At 57.9% G+C, this 20633-nt stretch overlaps 1 protein-coding gene across 1 annotated transcript in view; it reads right to left on the reverse strand.

The window, feature by feature from the left end:
• Positions 1-19792, reverse strand: part of Dtx1 (deltex E3 ubiquitin ligase 1) — a 32142-nt gene extending 12350 nt beyond the window's left edge. Inside the window, exons 1-2 of the mRNA XM_059249426.1 lie at positions 18867-19792; positions 2910-3612 (exon numbers count right to left, since the gene is read on the reverse strand). Coding sequence (XP_059105409.1) covers positions 2910-3612; positions 18867-19125 — 962 coding nt within the window. The 5' untranslated portion in view covers positions 19126-19792. The remainder of the gene's footprint in view (positions 1-2909; positions 3613-18866) is intronic.
• Positions 19793-20633: the final 841 nt, after the last annotated feature.

Below are 20633 nucleotides of genomic sequence, written 5' to 3' on the forward strand. Positions count from 1 at the left end.
GGCTCTGTTATTGTCTGGGGCCACAGCTCGGAACAACATGGGCAGGTGGGGGGAAACGGGACCCCATATACCCCGGCCGACTTAGGTTCAAAGTGTATGACCCAAGCGAGTGTCATGGTCTTTTGGAGCCTCGGTTTTGCCCTCTGAGAAGTGGTAGCAAGAGGAGCAGTTGTCGTGGGTTTCTGTGATGGAGATGGGTGATGCCGGTGGAGCTGTGAGATGGGACTGGGGACACGGGGTCGGCTCTGCAAAGGGAAACAGGCCTGCAGCTGTTCCCATGTGGGGCGGAAAGCCTGACTCGGTTCCTCCACCCTGCAGCTGTGTTCCACAGCAATGGACGGACGCTGACCTCCCGTGAGACAGGGCGGATCTTCCCACCCTGTGTGTCTCCCAGGCCCACCCTGCCAGCTGGCTCCTGGCCCCAGCACAGGGAGAGTGGAAAAAACCCTGGCCTGTCCCCACTGTGACTCTGGGCAGGTCGATCCCCTTCTCTGGGCCTCCCTCCTGGTCCCCCTCCAGGGATGACATGAGCATCACATCATAGACCGAGGAGTCCTTGGCCCCCCTGCACTCTGATCACATCCGATAAGTGTAAAGATTTCATACAGCCCTGGACAGGTGTGGGGTGGGACTCTCTGTGTCAGGTGGGGAAACTGAGGCTGAAGAGGTGAAACTATCCTGAATGTCACCCAGCTGGAAGGTGGCAAAGAAGGAGAAGGGAGGGGCTGAGAGGAAAAGGAATTGATGGGGGCAGGGCACGGAGAGCTGTGGAGGGAGACACAGAGACCCCGGGGCCTAAGCACTGGATCCTGGAATCCCAGAACGGATGAGGATGGACGCAGCCACTTGATGAGACACTGAGACACTGAGGCCAGCAAGGGCCTAACCCAACATGGCCCTGTCCTCCCGAGAGGAGGCAGTCTGGACTCGGGGCCACCCAGAGAGAAGGCAACATGAGGACCCCAGGAGACAGGACACCCTGAAATCCAAGGGACGGGACCTAGAGGACAACCAGCCCCACCCTGTCCTCCATCTTGGGTTTCTAGAACTCAGAAGTTCAGAATTCGAGTTCGGCAGCTCAAGCCCTTGGGTCAGTGGGTGAAGGAAAAGACTCAGAAGTAAAAGCTGTGAGGGGGCTTGGGGAGTGGGCTGGGGTGGGTGAGTGGGGGCTGCCTGGTCCACGGAGACACCCCCGACTCTTTCCTAGTCTAGTTCACAACACGACAGGACCAGGGGTTGGGGGCCCCTCCCTCCCCCTCCCTCCCCCTCCCTCCGCCCTGGGATCCACCTATAACCCATGATGAGCCAGGAATCTATTTCTTGGGGCTCCTTGGAGAGGAAGGATTGGAGGGCCTTGACACCGACTTGTCAGGCAGGAGGAGGGGCGTCTGCATGGCCACAGAGCTGAGACCTCAGGATAGAGGGGCATGTGTCTAATGATTAATACCCCCAGCAGACCACTTTCTTCTCTCCACGGCCCTCTCTAGCTCAAGCACACTCTATGGTTCCTGGCTGCACCCCAAACTCTCTTGGGGCTCCCCAGTTTATCACTAAACTCCCATTTAGACAACTCCTCTCCTCATTCTACGAAGTAGGCTTTACCTCTGTGTGGTTTCTAGAAACTTCTAGATTTGTTCAGCCTCCACTCCTATGCACCTGCAATGCCCAGCCTGGGATGCCCTTCCCACTGCTAGGTACAGAACACCTCCAACTCCTCCCTAGACACACCATGTCCTCTGAACTCCCTAGAAACAGCCTCTTCATATGCGCTCCTCCCCATGGTGGCCTGTCCAGACCATTCACTCCCTCCGGACCACACGCCACCCTGTTCCACCACCTCCCCAGACCTCCCCTCTCCTCCTAGGATTATGCCCACTGACTCCCTTGATCTCTGTGTGTCTGTCTCCTGTGTGTGCATCGTGAGAACTCAGTCCTCCCCGACCAGTTCAGCTTTGTGAGCTCACACCCATGGCACACTCGTGGAGAATGGACACTGGGCAGGAAAAGCTGAGTGGTTTATATAGCATGTACCGCCACTGTCCTCACTGACCCACAAAATATGTGCAGAAATGGGGCCTGCAACACAGCTCAGAGAGGGTAAAGATGTCTGCCGTCAAGCCTAATGACCTGAGTGCCATGCCAGGGGTCAGCACAGTAGGAGAGAACTGATTCCCGCAAGTTGTCTTCTGATCTACACCACACCCTGTGGCACACACACACACACACACACACACACACACACACACACACACACACACAAATATATAAATGCAACTTTAAAATATACGTAAAAGTGGCCTCAAAATGCAGAGAACACTGTGTGTGTGTGTGTGTGTGTGTGTGTGTGTGTGTGTCTGTCCGTCTGTCGTCTCTGTGTGTACACATGTATGCTGGTGCCTGCAAAGGCCAGAAGAGGCCATTGGATCTCCTGGAACCAGAGTTACAGATGGTTGTGCCGCCATGTGGGTGCTGGGAACTGAACTTGAGTCCTCTGGAAGAGTGGCCCGCGTTCTCCAGCTGCCCCGTTCACACACTTGAATCCAAAGCTCACTGGCTGATGGAGCTGTCACAGCAAATGGCCCAGGAGGGCGTGTGTGTGTGTGTGTGTGTGTGTGTGTGTGTGTAAATAGCCAGACAATGGTAGTTATGGACTCCCCCAAGGTCTTGTTTGCCAACCAGCTTAGTTGGGACACCTTCCAGCTGTAAATGGGATGATGGTGGTCCCTGCCACCATCATCACACGTGCTCCACCACAAAGCGAGTCCGTGAGGGGTGGCCCACACCTTACCTTTTTCACCCTAGCGTTGGCCCTGGTGGGCAGTGGCCCCTGGGTAGCTAGCTCCTTGCTGGGGATGGCCCTGGGTGCCCTTCCGGAGGAGGTGGCAGGGAGGGGGGGGGGGGCGTCTTACCCAGGCGGGATAGAGGCGCGTGCGCTGACGCTGGTGGATCGCTGGGGTCCTGGCCGGCTGAGGTTATTCTGGCCCGGGGCGGGCGCTCCGTTGGGGGCGCTAGGACTCCGCGGGGGAACTCCTGGAGGTGGCGCGGGCTCTGTGGGACCGGCGGCAGGTGCGGCCCAGAGCGTAGCCCCGGCGGCGGCGAAGGTGGCGCTGGGGCGCACAGCGAGTGTACCCGGAGGCCCTCCTGGCGGCGGCGGCAGCGCTGGGGGCGCTGGGGGCGCAGCTGGCGCAATGGGCGCCTTGCGGCGCTGCGAGGCCAGGATGGCGTTGGAGGCGGCGCGCGTGCTGTTGACCAGCAGGCACTGCTGACAGGAGCAGGGCTGACCCGAGTTGGCTCCCACGGGCCAGGACTGCGACTTGGGGATGGAGCCGACCGTGAGCGGGTAGGCCAGGTCCAGGCGGCGGCGCAGGCGGCGGCGGCGGCGGGTCTGGCGGTTCATCTGGGACATGCTGTTGAAGTAGATGAGGTAGCAGAAGCCGAGCGACGAGAGGTCGAGCCACGGGTGCTGCTTCTCGTACGCGTTCTGGATGGTGATGCAGATGTCCATGTCGTAGGCCGTCCACGCGCCGCCGTCGCTCTCCCACTCCCACACGATGCCCTTGCCTGGCGCTGACGACGGGTCGTAGAAGTTGCGTCGCACTGGCCGCATGGTGCCTGCGCTCAGAAGGGAGAGGGGTGTCAGTCAGCACAGGCCCCCAAGGGGACCTTCAGGGCCAAGAAGGGGATCTGGCCGGGCGGTGGTGGCGCACGCCTTTAATCCCAGCACTCGGGAGGCAGAGCCAGGCGGATCTCAGTGAGTTCGAGGCCAGCCTGGTCTACAGAGTGAGTCCCAGGACACATGGGGACTGGGCCGATGAGATGGCTCAGCAGGTCAAGGTGCTTGCCGCCAAGCCTGACCATACGATTTCAATCCCATGATTCCAATCCAATCACTGGGGGGAAGGAGACAATCAGCTCCTTCAGGCTGTGAACTGTCCTCCAATCAACTAATAAAAGCAATGAAGTTTTAAAGAGTATGGCGGCTGGGAAAGAAGCAGGCAGAGGCCCGCCCAGTCAATATGTGGGGTTACAGGGGCATACATGAAGGGGTAGGTCATAGAGAGTCAAGGAGGAAAAAGCAAGGAGTGGGCCCTGGAGAGCCAGCCCACCCTCTGCAGGGGCAAAGCAGGCCCTGAAGGTCCTGGTTATCACAGGAATAGCAAAGGTGGGTAGTGGCCACACACGGAGAGCAAGGCCCATCTACAACCCTCCCCCCAGCTCCCTCCCAGACTCCCAGGGTGCCCCCAACCTGACCATTTGTGGGTTTCTGCATTCACACACAGAGCCCGTTGGATTCCACACTTCTCCCATTGGTCCGTTCATCGGGCCACACTTTCATTATCCCCCACTTCATTCATTCAGCCACGCCTTCTTGTGTTCATTCACACCCGTATGTACCCTTTCTCCTTCACCGCGGGCTTTTCCGTCCCCTCCCCCTCCCCTCTCTGTGCTCCAGCCCTGGGTAAACCGGTGCTGAGTACCCGCTGTGGTATCCTGGCCTGAGGTTCACCCGCGCTGTGGCTCCCGGCTCCTTTGCTCTGCACTGGCTGAGAGCCACCACGCTCTTGAGGAAGCTGAGGTTACCAGCGATTGAACAGGGAAGGCTGCAGGACTTCTCAGGGCCTTAGCTGGCTGACTCTGGGCTGCCTGGCCCAGGGGCCACAGCACAGACATTATTCGCCTGGGCATGCAAGGCTGCCACCTGCTGCAAAGCTGTGGGAAGCCCCCTCCCCCGACCCCCCCCCCCCCCCCGCCCCCATGCCTCTCCAGGCCCTGATGACAATGAATACAGATCGTTGACTCTTTGACAGGGCCTAGCATCCATGACCTAGGAGCCAAACCTCTGAGAGTGTCTGGGAGGGAGTTTCTGGACTGGGTTGGTTGAGGTGGGAAGACCCATCTTGGATGTGGGCGGTACTATCCCTGTGGGCTGGGGTCCTGGATTGCATAAAAAGGAGACGGGAAGCTGAGCAACTGGCATTCGTCTCTCTCTGCTTCCTGGCTGTGGATAAACGTGACCAGCCGCCCCAGGTTCCTGCAACCTCACCTTCCCGAACTAGGAGTCAAAGTAAGCCTTGTTCTAGTCAGGTGTCTTGTCAAGGCAATGAGACAAAGAATTAATCTGCTGGCCTCATCTTGACGGTGGCAGGGAGCTCCCTGGCCCACGGTGCCCCGCGCCTGCCGGGAGGACTTGAGCGCAGAGTCTGCGTGAGGCCCCGGGGATGTGGCGCAGACAGCCCTCATCTCAAGTTCCCAGGCCTGACTCTCCCGTTCTGTAACCACGTTCAGACGACTTCCTCTGTCAGCCTTGGTTTCTCATCGGGGTGGGGGTGGGGGGGAAATGGTCCAGGTGGGCGGAGCTGCCTCGGCTTTGATGCCGTTAGCTCCGCCCCCTCTCCTGAGAGCTCCCCTCCCCCACAGGCGTCAAGCAGGCTCTTGGACCGCTCTGTTGCCTGATTCCCTCCTGCTCTGAGCCACACTGTACCTCCTGGGCTTGGTTCCCAGCAGTAGACGCATGCCCTTGTCCCCACCCGGGCAGCCAGGGCATCCTGTCCAGCCCACACCACATCCATTCTCAGAGTCCTCTAGGGCTCCCTATGACCTGTAAAAGCTGAAATCCTCATGATGACCCAGCTCTGACGTCCTCCTCTCTGACGGTGTCCTCCTCACCTGGTCTCCCCGCTGCTCCCTGGCCACCTCAAGCCCTGCGAGGCCTCAGGGCCTTTGCCTTTGCACTGGCTGTTTCTTCTGCCTGGATTATGACTTGGCCATCCTCAGACTTCTTTAACCGGGGTCTGTTTGGATGTCACCCGGTTCAGAAGCACACCCCCCACTCCCCACACATACTTGGCTTCCCAATAAGCTACTCTATGCTGCCTTGTTCTACCCCACTCTATCCCGGTACCTGCTCATTCTGGCCATAACAGGCTCTTTCCTCTGCCTCCACCCCATGGCCCACCCATCAGCTCAGGCTCACAGGGGGCCCCTCTGCTTAACCCTCCAGCTCCCCCACCCCCACTCCGGGCACGGTGACTCACTCAGGGGGTCCTCACAACCTGAGATATTTCTGCAGCCAGACGGGGGCACCCAGTGTGGCGCCCTGCTGGGAGGTCCCCCTTCTGACCACAGACCCTATCTGGCTGTCCCTCACCGTACTGCCACTCAGGTCTCAAAAATCTCGTCCTCGGCCTTGCCTTTTAGAATGTCCAAGGCTGCCCTTGACAACAGCACAGGCCCTGGGAGCTGGGGAAACTGAGGCACAGAGCTGTATCTGTGGATAGGAGAGGTGCAGGATGGAGGATGCCAAGAAATAAGGTCCCTGGGCAGCAATAATGTCCCAGCCAACCACTGGAAGACTCCCCAGGGCCCGGAGCTTGTTTGTTTTAATGGAATTCATATTGATTTTCTGTGGTTTTCTTGGTGCTGGGAGCAAAGCCTTCCATGTGTCTCACAGTTCCCATCTGCAGAACCAGGAGCTGTGTGAGAGATGAACCTTACGTGCCGTGGTCACCTTTCGATAAAGTGACGGCTGTGTTCTTTAGATGGGACAGGAGGAAAAAGGGAATCGCCCTCCTTGAACCCCATCTGTTGCCCAGGTCGGGTCCTGAGCCAAAAGAGGGTCCGGGGGCAGAATGTGTGAGGAAAGTGGGGGACAGAAGCCGCCAGTGGACTGGAGAGGAACCCTGGTTCCTCACACAGCCTCAGCGTTCTTCTGTGTAAAATGGAGGTAGCAATACCCACCCCGAGAACTTCTGGGTTCAAAATAAAAGAAGGCATGACAGGTGCTTAGCACGTGACCTAGCATAGAGAAGCGATCCTTGAGTGTTGGCTGTGAGGGCTGCCATCATCACACACTTGACCCACTTCCAGCGTCCCCGCCTGGTGAACTCCTAACCATCCCACTGAGCCCCTCGCGCGCGCCCGGCCCCTCCAGCAAAGCCTTAATTCTGTTGCTGAAGCTGGCACGTGTGGCTGTTGTCCTGTCCTTGAACCATTTCTGCTTGTGTCTCCTGAACTGGCTGATACCTTCTGGGGTGACGAAGGCCAGATCAGCGCCAACGTGTTCCCAAAAACCTGCCCCGAAGAAAGACATGGGCCGCTGAAACCCAGGCCCGTGGAGCGGGAGGGGAGGGGCCAGGCCTGGCAGGGAGGAGGGGAGGTGGACCTAGGGCCGTGGTGGGGAGAGCGCGCTGGAGAGTGCCTTGGCTACTCTGCCGCAAAGGATTCTGGGAGCTGTCCAGCCCGCATCTGCTCCCCGGGGCTCTGTTTACCAGGCATGGATTTTCTTGCCTGTTTAGTGGTAGTTATTAAAGGCAGTGTCCCTGGAGTCCTTTTGAGAACGGATCGGAGCCTGGAGAGCAGGAGTAATTAGGGCGGCTGTGCCCGCCCTACCCGACCCAGCACGGCCGCGCCCGCTGCTGCCAGGCCACCCACCCCTCCAGCCCAGGGTGGCCATGAACCAGGGGGGCGTGGGAGGGGAGGCAGCTGGCTCCCGGTGTCTGCTTGGACTTGGGTCTTGAGATTTCTTAGCTGTGCCGGCCTCTTCCAGGGTGGCCTTGGCCTAGATTTGTGGGTAGAACAGTGAGTGAGCCCAAGACTGGACGCCCAGTGTGTGAGCCTGGGAGATGGGCCACGGCTCAGGCTTCTCCGGCCCCGCCGGGCTGGCCACCCGGGGCGGGATCCCAGGGCAGTCGGCCCCTGGGCAGAGGACTGTCCTGGGCCTGCTGCTGTCTGTCAGCTTTTTGGGGGCGCTCCTTCCTCCTCTGTCCAGTGAGAATGGACAATTGAAAACTTGCCTGAACTGGTGAGGGGGCTGGGGGCCAATGTGGGCGGGAGTCTGCAGGGAGGTGACGGCCAGACAAGGGAGGGGGCCTGGGTGACAGACAGGGAGAGAGAGACAGAGAGACAGAGACAGAGAGAGACAGGTAGACAGGCAGAGAGAAACGGGGACATACACAGAGAAGGAGGGCAGAGAGAGACAGAGAGAGATAGAGACAGAGAGACAGAGACAGACGGGTAGACAGGCAGGCAGAGAGAAATGGGACATACACAGAGGAGGAAGGGGGCAGAGGGACAGAGACAGAGACAGACAGAGAGAGAAACGGGGACACACACACAGAGGAGGAGGGCAGAGAGAGACAGAGACACAGATAGACAGGCAGACAGAGAGAGACATGGGGACACACACACACAGAGGAGGTGGGCAGAGAGAGAGAGAGAGAGAGACACAGATAGACAGGCAGACAGAGAGAGACATGGGGACACACACACACACACAGAGGAGGTGGGCAGAGAGAGAGAGAGAGAGAGGGAGGGAGAGAGGGAGAGAGGGAGAGAGGGAGAGAGGGAGAGAGGGAGAGAGGGAGAGAGGGAGAGAGAGAGAGAGGGAGAGAGAGAGAGAGAGAGCATTCACTGAGACTGTCAGAGGCGGCAAAATCCTTGTGGGAACTGGAGGGGCAGGTGCTGTATACGGGGCCAGAGAGAGGCTGGAAGCCTAGAGGCTGCCCAGCAGAGTCAAGAAGGGCCGGAAGCTGAGGCTGAGTGAGAGAAGGGAGCCACAGCACCACCACAGAGCTTCAGTCTGTATGCCCTACTGTATGCCCTTTGCCGAGCACCTACTAGGTGCCTCCGTAGGTAGCTCATTGCTGTCCTCTCCCTCCGTCTCTTTCCTCTCAGGCCACACAGACCTGTCCCCCTTTTACCTCTGAGGAAACAGGTCTAGAGAGGGGAGATAAGGAAGGGTGAGAGTTTTGGGCAAAGCAGGGCACAACAGAGCATGGCTTGCCTCCTAAGGCTTCCAGCCTAGCCAAATGGTAGCCTAACCTAGAATTCCTCCACTCACGGGGATCTCACTACCTCAGTTTGCTTTCCAACCTGGATAGCACCTCCGCCATACACACACACATGCCTTAGAGGTACAATATTGGGAAGGGTCTCTGCCCCAAGCTCAAGCTCTTCAAACAGAGTGGCTTTGTGAATAGAAGTAACCCTTGCTTGCCCCTCTGGCACTAAACAGTCCCCAGTAGGGGCCCCTCCCTTTGGGGGCGGCTTCCTGGAGGGAAATGACCTCAGGTAGGGGCACCCAGACCTGCTGGGAAGGAGGGCCTGTGGGAGGCAGCCATGGACATCCATCAAGTGGGGGCCTCCGCCCGGGAGTGAGCAATAAGTGGGTTGAGCAAGTTTGAGCATCTCTGGATGCTGGGCTCGAGGAGGGATGGGGTGGGATCTTCAACCATCCCAGAAACGAGTGGCATTGGCAGTAAGCTTATTCTCTGAGCTCGCTTGTCCCCCACTCCATCCTCAACCACGCTCTGAAATGGAGCTGGCTGCCCTGGGTACAGCTGAGGATGCACAGGTGCCGGGCAGTTCTGGGACACACACGGGATTGTCCACAGTTAGTTCCCTGGTCTGGTTGACTCCAGCCTGGGGCCGCCTGCCTTCTGTGGCTGCTCCTTCAACTGTGTACATTCACAAGTCCCTGCCACCACGGGGGAAACTGAGGCACACAGGCTACACCGCATGTAACAGACATGGCTGAGGTTGAAGGGAAACCCCGGGCTGCAGTATCACAGTTTTGCAACTCAGGCTGGCTTCAAGGCTGGTGGGATCTCCTGCAGCAACAACAGCTGTCTTCCCGGGGGGGGGGGGGCATTTGAAAACTAGGGAAACTGAGGCTCCTCAGGAAAGACAGAAGTAGTTCAGCCCTGGCACTGGCTGGCTTGGGTAGAAACAGCTGGCGCTGGGTCAAGGGCCTCCCGCTCCAGCCGCGATCAATGCACGGGCAGATTCTGTTTCCCTCCAATTGCTCCCAGGGGACTCTCAGGCTTGGCTCTGGCTCATTAGTGGTTTGGGCACGGGGCTGCTCTAGCTCTCTGGGGGGGGGTACTGCTTGTGGTGGGGTGGGGAGGACTCAGGCTCCCACATTTCCTCCACTCTGCTTGGCCACTTATGGCCCAAGGCTGCTGCAGTGTGTGTGTGTGTGTGTGTGGGGGGGGGTCCTTGTGCACCTCATGGCTCTGGGGCCTCCCTGACACCAATTCCACGCCCAGGATTCAGGTGCCCTGGCTCAGCAGCAGCCAATGGGAAAGGGGAGGGGGAGGAGGCAGCACCAAGGGGCCCTGAATCCTCCTCCCCTGGATCCCCCAAGCTATTCCCTCCAGGCTGTGAAACAGACACAATACTTAATAACGGTATACTTGGGGGCTGCCACCTGCTAAACCTTGTCTAGAACGTTCTTCCATCTTCCCAGTTTTTCTCCCTGCTGAGTTGAACTTTCTTGGCTCAACTATGTACTGGAATTTTCTCCACGACCTCAAAGGAGAATCAAGGAGTCTCCCACAGGCCCCCTCAACATACTGCATTCTCTAGCACCAGAAGCTGGATCACTAGACGGCAGGGTGGCCTGTGTCCCCTTCCGTCTGGCCATGCCCCTTGCTCAGAAGGTCAGGCTGGTTTTCTCAGCCTCTTGCGAATCTCAGCATAGTCAGTAGTAGCCCAAGGTCAACACTGTGGAAACGACAGCTGAATATGAGCAAATGAATGATGTAACGAATGAATGATGCATTGAATGAATGATGTGTTGGATGAATGATGCATTGAATGAATGAATGATGCAATGAGTGGACATGGATGATGCTAATTGGGCCATTCCCACCTCCAGGCTGGAGGCTCTCACTGGAGAGAATGTGGGCTTCCTCTGCTCACCCACTGCTTATGATGAGAAAAAAAAAAAATCGTGAGCAACATTTAAAAACTGGCAGTGTAGGCAGGCAGAGTGGCGCACGCCCTTAATCCCAGCACTCAGGAAGTAGAGGCAGGTGGATCTCTGCCAATCTGAGGCCAGCCTGGTCTACAGAGTGAGTTCCAGGCCAGCCAGGGCTACATAGACCTTGTCTCAAAAAAAAGGGTGGTGGTGGTGGTGGAAAGGACACATATTAGCCTACTTTTCCAGAACCTCAGATATCCAGAGATGTGGCTACAAGGTTTGGTTTCCCTAGCAACAGGTAGCCAGCGCTGGGTCAGGGCCACCCTGAGCGTGACTTCAAATTTTTTTGGTTTTGTTTTTTTTTCCATTTGATTTGGTTTTCTCTTGTTTGAGATTGGGTTTCACTAGGTAGCCTAGGCTGGTATCAAACTCATAATCCTTCTGCCTTAGCTCCGGAGTGCTGGGATTACAGATGTAACACTGGGCTCAATACCTTCAAGGATCTATTGAGGACCTACTATGTGCCATGTACCGGTGAGCAAGATACTCTTAGACCCATCATTTTTCCAGCATAGAAAACCATGCAGTGTTATTCAGTTAGACAATTGAATCTGCAGCCTCTGCACAGACGGGAAAACTGAGTCCCAGACAGAGGAACTTGATAGTCAGACAGAGTTTGAACTCAGGCTAAGAGTTTGAATGGGGCCAGGCCACTCACACCTTCACAGGAACGCTCCTCCGTCTCTCTACCTCCATGTGGCCACTTGACTTAAGCTCTGATACCCTTGGTGGCCCCACTGGAGCCCAAGAGAGAGGGACAGAGACTCACAGGGGCCGTGCCACTGTCACTGTGGACGAGGTGGCATGGTGTGGGCAGGCTGTCTTAGCAGCCACCTCTGATGGCTGGGTCCTTTGTTCTGCAGCTCAGGGTGCCGGGCTCCAGGGCTCCCTGCCAGGCTCCTTCATATACCCAGTCACTGAGTGCTACTGCTGTCTGGGCAGGTAGAGGTGGCAGCCTGGACCAGTTCCAGAGAGACTGTGGGAGGGGCCCAGAGAGGCTCTGCCATCGAAGCGGAGCAAGGGCACAGCCAAGCAGGATCTGGAGGAGGCTTAGCCCCGGTCTGGCATCTGTGTAGGCTCAAGGTCAGTGACAGCCACATGTTCCGAACTTCTGTGGTACCTGGCTTCCTGCACTGTCCTCCTCACCCCACCAGAGCTGAAACACCAGAGACAGGTCTTCTGCGTGTGCCCTGTTGATGTGACATTCCTAACACTTGCACACAACAGACGCTCAGCAAATTCTTGTTGACTTTTTTTTTTTGAGACAGGGTCTCATGTACCCCAGGCTGGCCTCAAGCTCTCTACGAAGCTGAAGATAACTTTTAATTTCTGATCCTTCTGCCTCTGCTTCTGTCTCCCTGGTGTTGGGATTACAGCTGTATTCTCCACCATATCTGGTTCATGCAGGGCTGGGATTCGAACCCAGGGCCTTGTGCATGCCAGGGTAACATCACTAACCGGGCAGCATCCCCATTTCCTGTGGAATGAGTGAAGACTGAACAGTCTGGCCACAGCTGCTGCTGGGTCCATATCACAGATGAGCAAACTGAGGCTTGGAGACGGTGTGGGCCTTGGCCAAAGTCACAGCTTCTCACTGTGCTTAGTTAGGAGCTCCTGGACCAGACCTGGGAGCCCTGTCCTCACCCATGGGCTCCCAAGGCAGTCTGTGTTAGGGTTGGGGGTCCCCAGACCCTTGGCTGAGTGGGCTCAAGGTAATGAGTATCTTGGGAGCAAGGCTGTCCTTAGGACTGGCCAGTGCTGGGTGTGACACTGTCGTCAGTGGCTAGGCAGAAGGCAGGGACACAGGGGTGGAGCGGCATGCAGAGAGGCCTCTGGGGTCCCTGAATGAAGAGGGATTTGGGATGTTACTGCCCCCAAACTCCCACCACGACTCTTCCTTCTCATTCTCATCTCTATGAAAGCCCCACCCTCCCCTCCAATTCCTCCTCCTCCCCCCTCAGGTCCTTATCTCCTCACTGGCTTCCTCCTTCACCTTAGCCACGCCCCTTCTTTATCACCTGCTGCAAATCTCTTCCATCAGACCAGCACCCTCATTGTGGCTTTAGTAACCCCTCACATCTAAGGTAGACCCCACAGCTGCCAGAGAAGAGGGGAGGGGAGAAAGGCCGGGGACACTGTGACCAGGACCCCTCCTTACATACTCAGGACGCTCATAGCCATCCAAGGTATCACAGAGCAGTCCTGGGGTTTGCGGTGGTGGGCGGTGGGTGGTGGGTGATGGGTGGTGGGTGGTGGGGGACTCTGTCCCAGCCCCCACCTGTGTCTCAGCCCCTGGCTGTGTCCTGGAGCTCCCACCTCCCAGCTTCAGCGATGTGTGCTGTCACTCAGGGGAGCCCTACTCACTGCAAAGAAGCCTGCCCGCCCTGGATCACCTGTGCCAGCCTCTCAGGGCCTGAGATTAATGATGCTGGTACTGCACACTGGCTCTGGGTCCCTCGGGGCCTGGCCGCTAAAGGGCAGCAGCTGGTAGCCATGTCTGCCAGGTCTTAAAGGCCCCAAGGGACCACCTTTCCCATCCCCTGCTTGTCATGGCCTCCCTCTGTCCCCAGGCCTGAGTCTGGGGCTGGCTGCTTCTCCTTGGACCCTCACACAGGTCCACAATACCCTCAGGAGCCCACATCGCCCGCTTGGTACGTCAGAAAGCACCTAGGTCGTTCTCCTACCTAAGTGCCCATAAGAAGGATACACAAGAGTGCTCTCCAGGCTTCCCATGAAACCGTCCCAGGGAAGGATTATTCCCATTTTACACTGCAGGAAATGGAGGCCCAGAGAGGTTAAGTGGCTTGCCCCCTACCACACAGCCAGCCAGCAGGTGGGCTTTAAACATCTTTCTATTGGCCTCAGTGCCAGAACTGGGGTCACAAGTCATTTCCATGATGTTCTGGCTTTTATCTCTCCTAGACTCTGACACAGATTTGATAGATTGATAAGACCTGAAATGGATTGATTTTGTCTGTCTCTCTGAGACCCCCCCCCCCAAGACCCAGACCAGGACCAGGCCCTGGACAGCAATAATGTCTGTCCAATAGAATGATGATGGAGTTGGGCAATCAGGAGGCTCGTGGGCCTGACCAACAGTAGACCCCAAAGAACCAAAGTACAGGGAGGTACCGTGGACTGTGACAGGGACCCAGAGGCACGGGGCACCCTGTGGATGGCTTAGCCAGACCTGATAGGAACCTCCTTCTAGTCCTTGCTCGGGCATCATGCCCAGCCCTAGATCTGCTAGGAAAGGGCCCCAGAGATGTGGGAGCCTGGGACTCAGGCCCTAGAGGCTCCATGGTAACTCAGGATGTCCCTGCTTTAGTTCAAACCTTGACAACGAGCCCAACAGAGCTCTCAGAGGACAGGGAGAAAAGGGACACCCAGCCCTCACCTTCATCCCTGAGACCTGACGTCGGAGCCTAGTTTTGGATTGAGAGTGAAATGCTGTGTGACCTTGGGTAGGTCACTCACCCTCTCTGGGGCTTTGTCATCCCATCTGGACTCTAAATGTTGGAGGTGCTTTCCATGGCAACAGCTGCCCTTCTTCTCTGGGTGACCTCACTGGTCCTCCTCAGTCCAAGTGGCGCAGGCAGGACCTACCCCTAAATGGCAGGATGCAGGGTGAGGGAGCCCTGGCCGCCCAGGGAAAGGGTGTAGGGCCCCCCGTGGTGTCTGTCCCCAGTCTAGCATCTTGAGACACCTGAGACAGAGCTGCTGGTGGAGCTTCTGACATGACCTCTGTCTTCGCTGCGTCTCTTTACAGAGTGGATGGAAGAGGGAAGATGGGAGACGCATGTCACATAGGAACCCTCTAATCCCTGCCAGCCACAGAGACCTGGGGTTTACTATCCCCAGGGACCAGATCACCCATTTCTAGCTGTGTGGAGAGGGCCTGGGGGGGAGGCGGCGGGCAGGCCCTGGGAGCTGCTAGGCTGTGTGATCCTGGGCACGTGACTCACCTTCTCTGGGCTTCGATCTTCCTATCTGGAGTCTAAATCTTGTAGGCCTCAGAGAAGTTGTGTGTGTGTGTGGGGGGGTGGTGGTGAAAGTCATTCCTCACCCCTCACCCCCACATCCTGGTGGATCCCCAGCCTCTGGAAGCCCTCTTGACCAAACCTCCTCAGGCCTGACTATTCATTCGCAATCACCTAGGTTCATCTGGGTGAGGAAGCTTCAGATAAAAAGGGGGTAAGCTTTGGGAGCCCAGCCGGGCCTGGTGGGGCAAGACCGTCATCTCCATCTACTCAAGAGACTGAGAAAGAAGGAAGGCCACCAGTTCAAGGCCAGCTGGGTAGAACCTGTCTCAGAATGAACGCTAAAGAGGGCTGTTGATGACGTAACGCTCAGTGGCAGAGTGCTGGCCCCAGTGTGTGTGAGGTCCTGGGTTCAAATCCCAGCATAGAAAAGCAAAGCAAAACACCGCCACCCACATGGAAGTGTGAGGGAGACACTAGCAAGCAGCCCAGGGGTGTAGCTGTTAGGGATCTAATATCCTGTGGCCAGGGGATGTAGCCTCTGCCTCCATGTGAGGGTCTACAGACTGGAGGGTTTCAAAGGGAACCTCCCTCCTCCTCCCCTCTCTCCCTCCCCCATGGGTAAGAGTGGAAACATCTGGGGCAGCTGAATAAACAGCAGTCCCCATGTGACAGGTCTGTCCTCTCCACTTGTCCCCAAGCCTGACATCTGGCCCCCTTCCCTTCCCTTCCCTTCTCTTCCGCTGGCTGCTGCCGAGCAGATCAAGCAGACAGACAGGACATTTGTGTGCCGCCCGCCGGCGGGCGGCGGCTGATGAGCAGGCTGTGGCCGTGTGTGTGTGTTTGCGCTGAACATGAGCTCTGTCTGGCACATCCTGAGGCGTGCCTACATCATACCGGGTGTTCTGGGGTGTCAGTCCCTGTCACACCCCATAGGCAAGATTAGAAGGTGCTCTGGCAGGGGGTGGGGGTGGGGTGAACCGCAGCCAGGGGAGGGGGGTGGGGGTCGACACACCCACCTTAATTTCTGCCTTTTCAGAGATTAAGAATGGAAGAGTGGCTTTTACATTTTCAAACAGTTGTTAAAAAAAAAGATAAATAATACTTTATGAGCCATGAAAATGGCACAAAATTAAAATGTCAGTGGTGGCCACAGTGTTTATGTCAACCCAGCCACAGTCACTCATTTGCATACGTCCCAGGCTGGGCTCATGCTCCAGGGGCAAGGTACGGGTTCCCACGAGGTTAAAAAGCCTACCAGCTCCTGCATCAGGGCAAAACCAGACTCGTATTTCCCCACCCCAAGGCCAGATCAGCTTCCAGAAGCTTCCAGGAATTTTGATACCAAGCAAGTCTAGATGGGAGTCCTGTGCATTTCAGGGCACGCGTGCAAGTTTTGGGTTTTACGGCTTTACCTCGGTGGGTTGTTTCGTTTGGGCCTCATTGACCCCAGGTTAGTCCTGAGCTCACTATGGCTGAGGATGACCTTTAATTTCGGCTCCTCCCGCTTCTACCCCTGTGTGCTGGGCTGACCGGTGTGCACCACCACATTGCCTGTGCCTGACCTATCAACTGAGCAAAAATCCCAACTCCTGGCATTTGGATTTACCAGCTCCCCCCCCCCCCCACACACACACACAGTGTGCCCAGGTACAGGTTCACAATAGGGCAGGAGTTGGTCTGTGAGACAGGCTCCATTCTCTCTGACCTGCTGGTGTGGAAACTGAGGCCTGGGGAGGCGAGGCCTCCTGGCCTGGTCCCCCAGCTGGTCAGAGCAGAAGGGAGACCTGTATACATCTTGGTTCTTTCCTGGAACTGGGGCAGCGAGGGCCAGAGGCCTTTCCTAAGTAGCTCAGCCCGGCCTGTCTGTCTGTCTGTCTGAGGAGAGGCAGCCCCACCTCCAAGCTTCCCAGGTCTCCTAGCTGTTCCCAGACCCTTCTCCTTCCTTGTGGCGGGGAGGTCTTGGCAGGCGCACAGAAGCCTTGTCCTGTTTCTAGCTCACAGGCTGGAAAAAGAGAAGACTGGACCACGGAAGGTTGCTGTGGAGTGTAGGGGGGTGGAGCAGGCCTGAACCTGTGGACTTGGGAGTTGAAGTGAGGTTGATGAGACTTGAAGAAGGCCCCAGGCAAAGATACTAATTTGAGGACCTTGGCGGTGTGTGTGTGTGTGGGGGTCTACTTCTGCTTCTCAGGACCCCCACCCTCCAAGTTAAGTCCTGGAAAATCTCTATAGCCAACACTCTGAGGCTACAAAGAGTTTAGCCAAGGTGCTGGTGAGGGGAAATGCCTTCTCTCAGACCCCACCCCCAGCCTCCTTTCCTCCTGAGAAGGAGCTTAGGGTGTCATCTCCAATTCTCAGGCTCAAATCCAAAGTCCTCACCATCCAGGCCTACATCTGCATGTCCGGAGCCAGCTTCTCTGCCTCCCAAACCCCATAGAGGCAAGCATGCACAGTTCCTTGTCACCTCAGGACCTTTGCACGGGCTATCCCCTTTTTTCTGGGAACACCACTTCCTGACTGGTCTTCCCAAGTACCCGTGCGTGCGCGCGTCTGTCTCACAGGCTCCTGCCTCCTGCTTGCTCCTTGACCACACAGGGATGGTTACTAGTGGTCAGCCCCGGCCAAGAAGGGTCTTGCTCCACACAGCGGCGCTACAGTACACAGTAGGAGCTCAGTAAATGTCTTTAGGACAGGCATGGCCACGGCTGATGCCCAAAGCTATGGAAAACAGATACATTAAAATGTCACATTGTTGAGCTGCTGGGGATGCGTCCCCTGGGTGTCTGAACTTCTATAGCTGTCACTGGTAGCCCTGGAAGGCCACGCTGAGGCCACACTGTACCCTGCCTACTCCCGCTCCTGAGTGATTGAAGTGAGGCTACATGGTGATGTGTTTTTTTTTTTTTTTTTTTTTAAACTAATGTGGGTTAAAACAGCTACAGGTGGGCAGGGAGCTCAAGGAAGGAGGAAGAGTCTATTGTCCCCAAGGTAGCTGCCTGCGGCGGCAGTCACCCCCCCCCGCCCCCCGCCCCCCCCCCCCCCCCCGGGAAGTGCAGAGGCCTCCCTAGCCCCCATCACTGCCCCTGGAGGTCAAACACACCAAGGTTCCCACAAGGCAGGGCCTCACTGGCTGCGCAGTGCCTGTCTCAGAGGCCGCCCAGTGATGTGGCAGAAACTCTCCACGGAGGTGACAAATCCCCCGGAAGAGGAGAGAGGGCCTGAGAGTGAGGCCATCTTCAACGTCACTGTTACTATAGTACTACTACTGCCATCAGCAGCCACCACCCACACCATGGGGCCACCAAGATGGCCAGCAACACCCCCTCACCCCCAACCCCCACTCTTGCATCACGGGCCACTCTGAACATCCCTCCCAGCAGGACCACCAGCTTCAGACCCTCAAGGAATCCCACACGACATCGTCACCAAGCCACCATCACGCTCTCCTCCCTCACGACCCCACCCCCACCATGGACACACCACGGCGCCCCGGGTATCACCTGGACCATCACCACATCCCACCCCTCCCTCTGCACCAGGCTAGCTCTGGACTCCCAGCTATCTGGATTTTGATCCCAACTCTGAGTGCGATTCACTCAGCTTCTGGGAGACTCAGTTTCTTTGCCTGTAAAATGGCCCACTAGAATTTGTTTTTGTTTTTTGTTTGTTTGTTTGTTTTTGTTTTTTAAATTTTGAGTTGGTGGAGAGAAACCGAACAACCCATGAGTTTGAGAAATGGGTGTGTTAAAGCGCTGAGGGGCTCAGTGCTGGGGGAGGAAGACTCACTTAAAAAAATCTTTACATAGCTCTGAGAGACAGAGATCCATCCACTTTGCAGGTGAAGAAACTGAGGTTCAGAGAGGTGATTCGTTTATCCACATCTCCCTCACCCCCACCCCAGAACTAATACGAGATAGGGCTGGAACCAAAGTGTGAACCTAGACCAGGCCACACTGTCCGTTTTCCCAGTGGAGGGAGAGGGAGGAAGCCTAATTGGCCGGCAGGATCTTTGGAACCCCAGGCTCCCCTTTCAGGAACGCTGGGAGGGGGGATTGTTGCATCCCCCCCCCCCCCCCCCCCCGCATCCTGTGAGAGGCTGGCCTGGCCCGTAGAGGTCTACTCACCTGTGTCTTGACGGAACTGATGCATGGATTGTAGGTCGATGATGTAGGGCACCAGCTGGGCGTCCACCTGGCCCAGGACCACGGAGCCCCGGGCATCCTCCTTAAGAACATTCTCGATGTGGTGGCACACGGTGGCCGTGTAAGGTCTCCAACGGTTGTGTTCATTGAACCACTCCCACACCACCACCCGGGCCACGTTCTGCGGCGGGAAGCCCAGCCCGTTCACCGGTACCATCACACCTTGGCCTGGCCGTGACATGGCCGCTGCCGCCTGGGGGGCCAGGTCACCACTGTTGCTGGCCCAGCTCCTCCTGGGCCTGGGAGCACCGGGGAAGCGTCGTCCTCTCTCTCCAGGGCGGGCGGCGAGGAGTGTGGCCTCTTTTCCAGCTGGGCTCCTCTCCAAGGCCTAGAGGCCTGGGTTAGGGGGATGGGTGGCCATCCAGACGCAGCAGCGAGGACCCCCTTCCCGCAGAGCGCAGCTGTTGCACACAGGGGTGCGCTCAAGGCGACGTCTGTCCTAGGTGGTGGGGGGGATGTGCTCTTAGTTCCTCGGTCCCCTCGGTGCAGGTGCGGGAGTGAGGCGCTTGCCCCTCTAGGTCTTGCCTTTTCCCAATTCTCAGTGGTTGCTTCTGTCCGCCACGCAGGGCCTTGTCACCCGGGAGGCCCCGGTCCCAGCCTGCTGCTCACTGCGCGCTCAGCTCTGCGTCTCAGACCCCGTGCCTCACTCCTGGGTGACTCGGTTCCGCCCCTCCCGACGGCTCCACTGTAGGGGCTCCCTGCACCCCTACACCCGTGTCTCCTCTCCTGGCCGGCCCGAGTGGTCACAGATCTCCCAGGGAAGGGGGCGGAGCGCGGGGATCGCTGCTCTGGAAGCAGAGTCTGGGGGACCCCGGGGGGGGGGGGCGGGGGCCGTGGGCACGCCCCACCCCACTGGTGTTCAAGACCTGCAGGGGCGACAAGAAGGGGAGAGGGCCCTTTAAGAAGAGAGCAGCCCCCTCCCCCTCCCGGGAGCCGCGGTGGAGAACAATGGGGTGCCGGTGGGGGGGCGGCAGGGGGGTTCGGGGGTCCACGCCCTGTGGTCCCTGGGGTGCCTGGAGAAGAGCAGGCACGGGACCCTAGACTGTCACCCGCAGTGACCCGTGCTCGGTTGGAGCTCGTCCCCCGCCTCGGGCCACGCGCTACCGGGGGCTGCGGTGTGGGATGCGGGGATGCGGGATGTGGGGACGCAGGATGTGGGGTTGCAGGATGCGGGGACGCAGGATGTGGGGATGCAGGATGTGGGGATGCGGAATGAAGGATGAGGGATGCAGGGATTCGAGTTCAAGATGAGGGATGTCGAGACGGATGGAGGGTGCCAGCTGCAGCCGCGACCCAGTTCTCCTCAGGGGTCGCGTCCCCAGAGGCGAAAGAGCCGCAGGTCCCTATGTCCCTTCCCGGTGGCATCTGCCCGCGGACCCGCCTGAGCCAGGGATGTGGGGTCCCTGCACTCATCTCTCACCGTGATCTCCCCGCGCTGGCTCCTTCCCTGCCGGCTCCCAGGAGGGAGGGAGGGAGGGAGGGAGGGAAGGAGGGGACCGTCCTGCCTCCGCCCCAGCTCGGACCTCGCCCGCCGAGGACAGACCGACAGACAGATAGACAGAAGAACGCAGCAGCCCTGGCTCGCAGACGCGTCGGACGCGTCGCCGGGATCCCGCGGGTGGAGGCGGCCTCGGGGCGGGGCGGGTGGAGGAAGGGGAGGAGACCGACCCGCCCAGCCGCCCTGACACC

The sequence above is a fragment of the Peromyscus eremicus genome, chromosome 23 (genome assembly GCF_949786415.1).
Source record: "Peromyscus eremicus chromosome 23, PerEre_H2_v1, whole genome shotgun sequence".
Lineage (NCBI taxonomy): Eukaryota > Metazoa > Chordata > Mammalia > Rodentia > Cricetidae > Peromyscus > Peromyscus eremicus.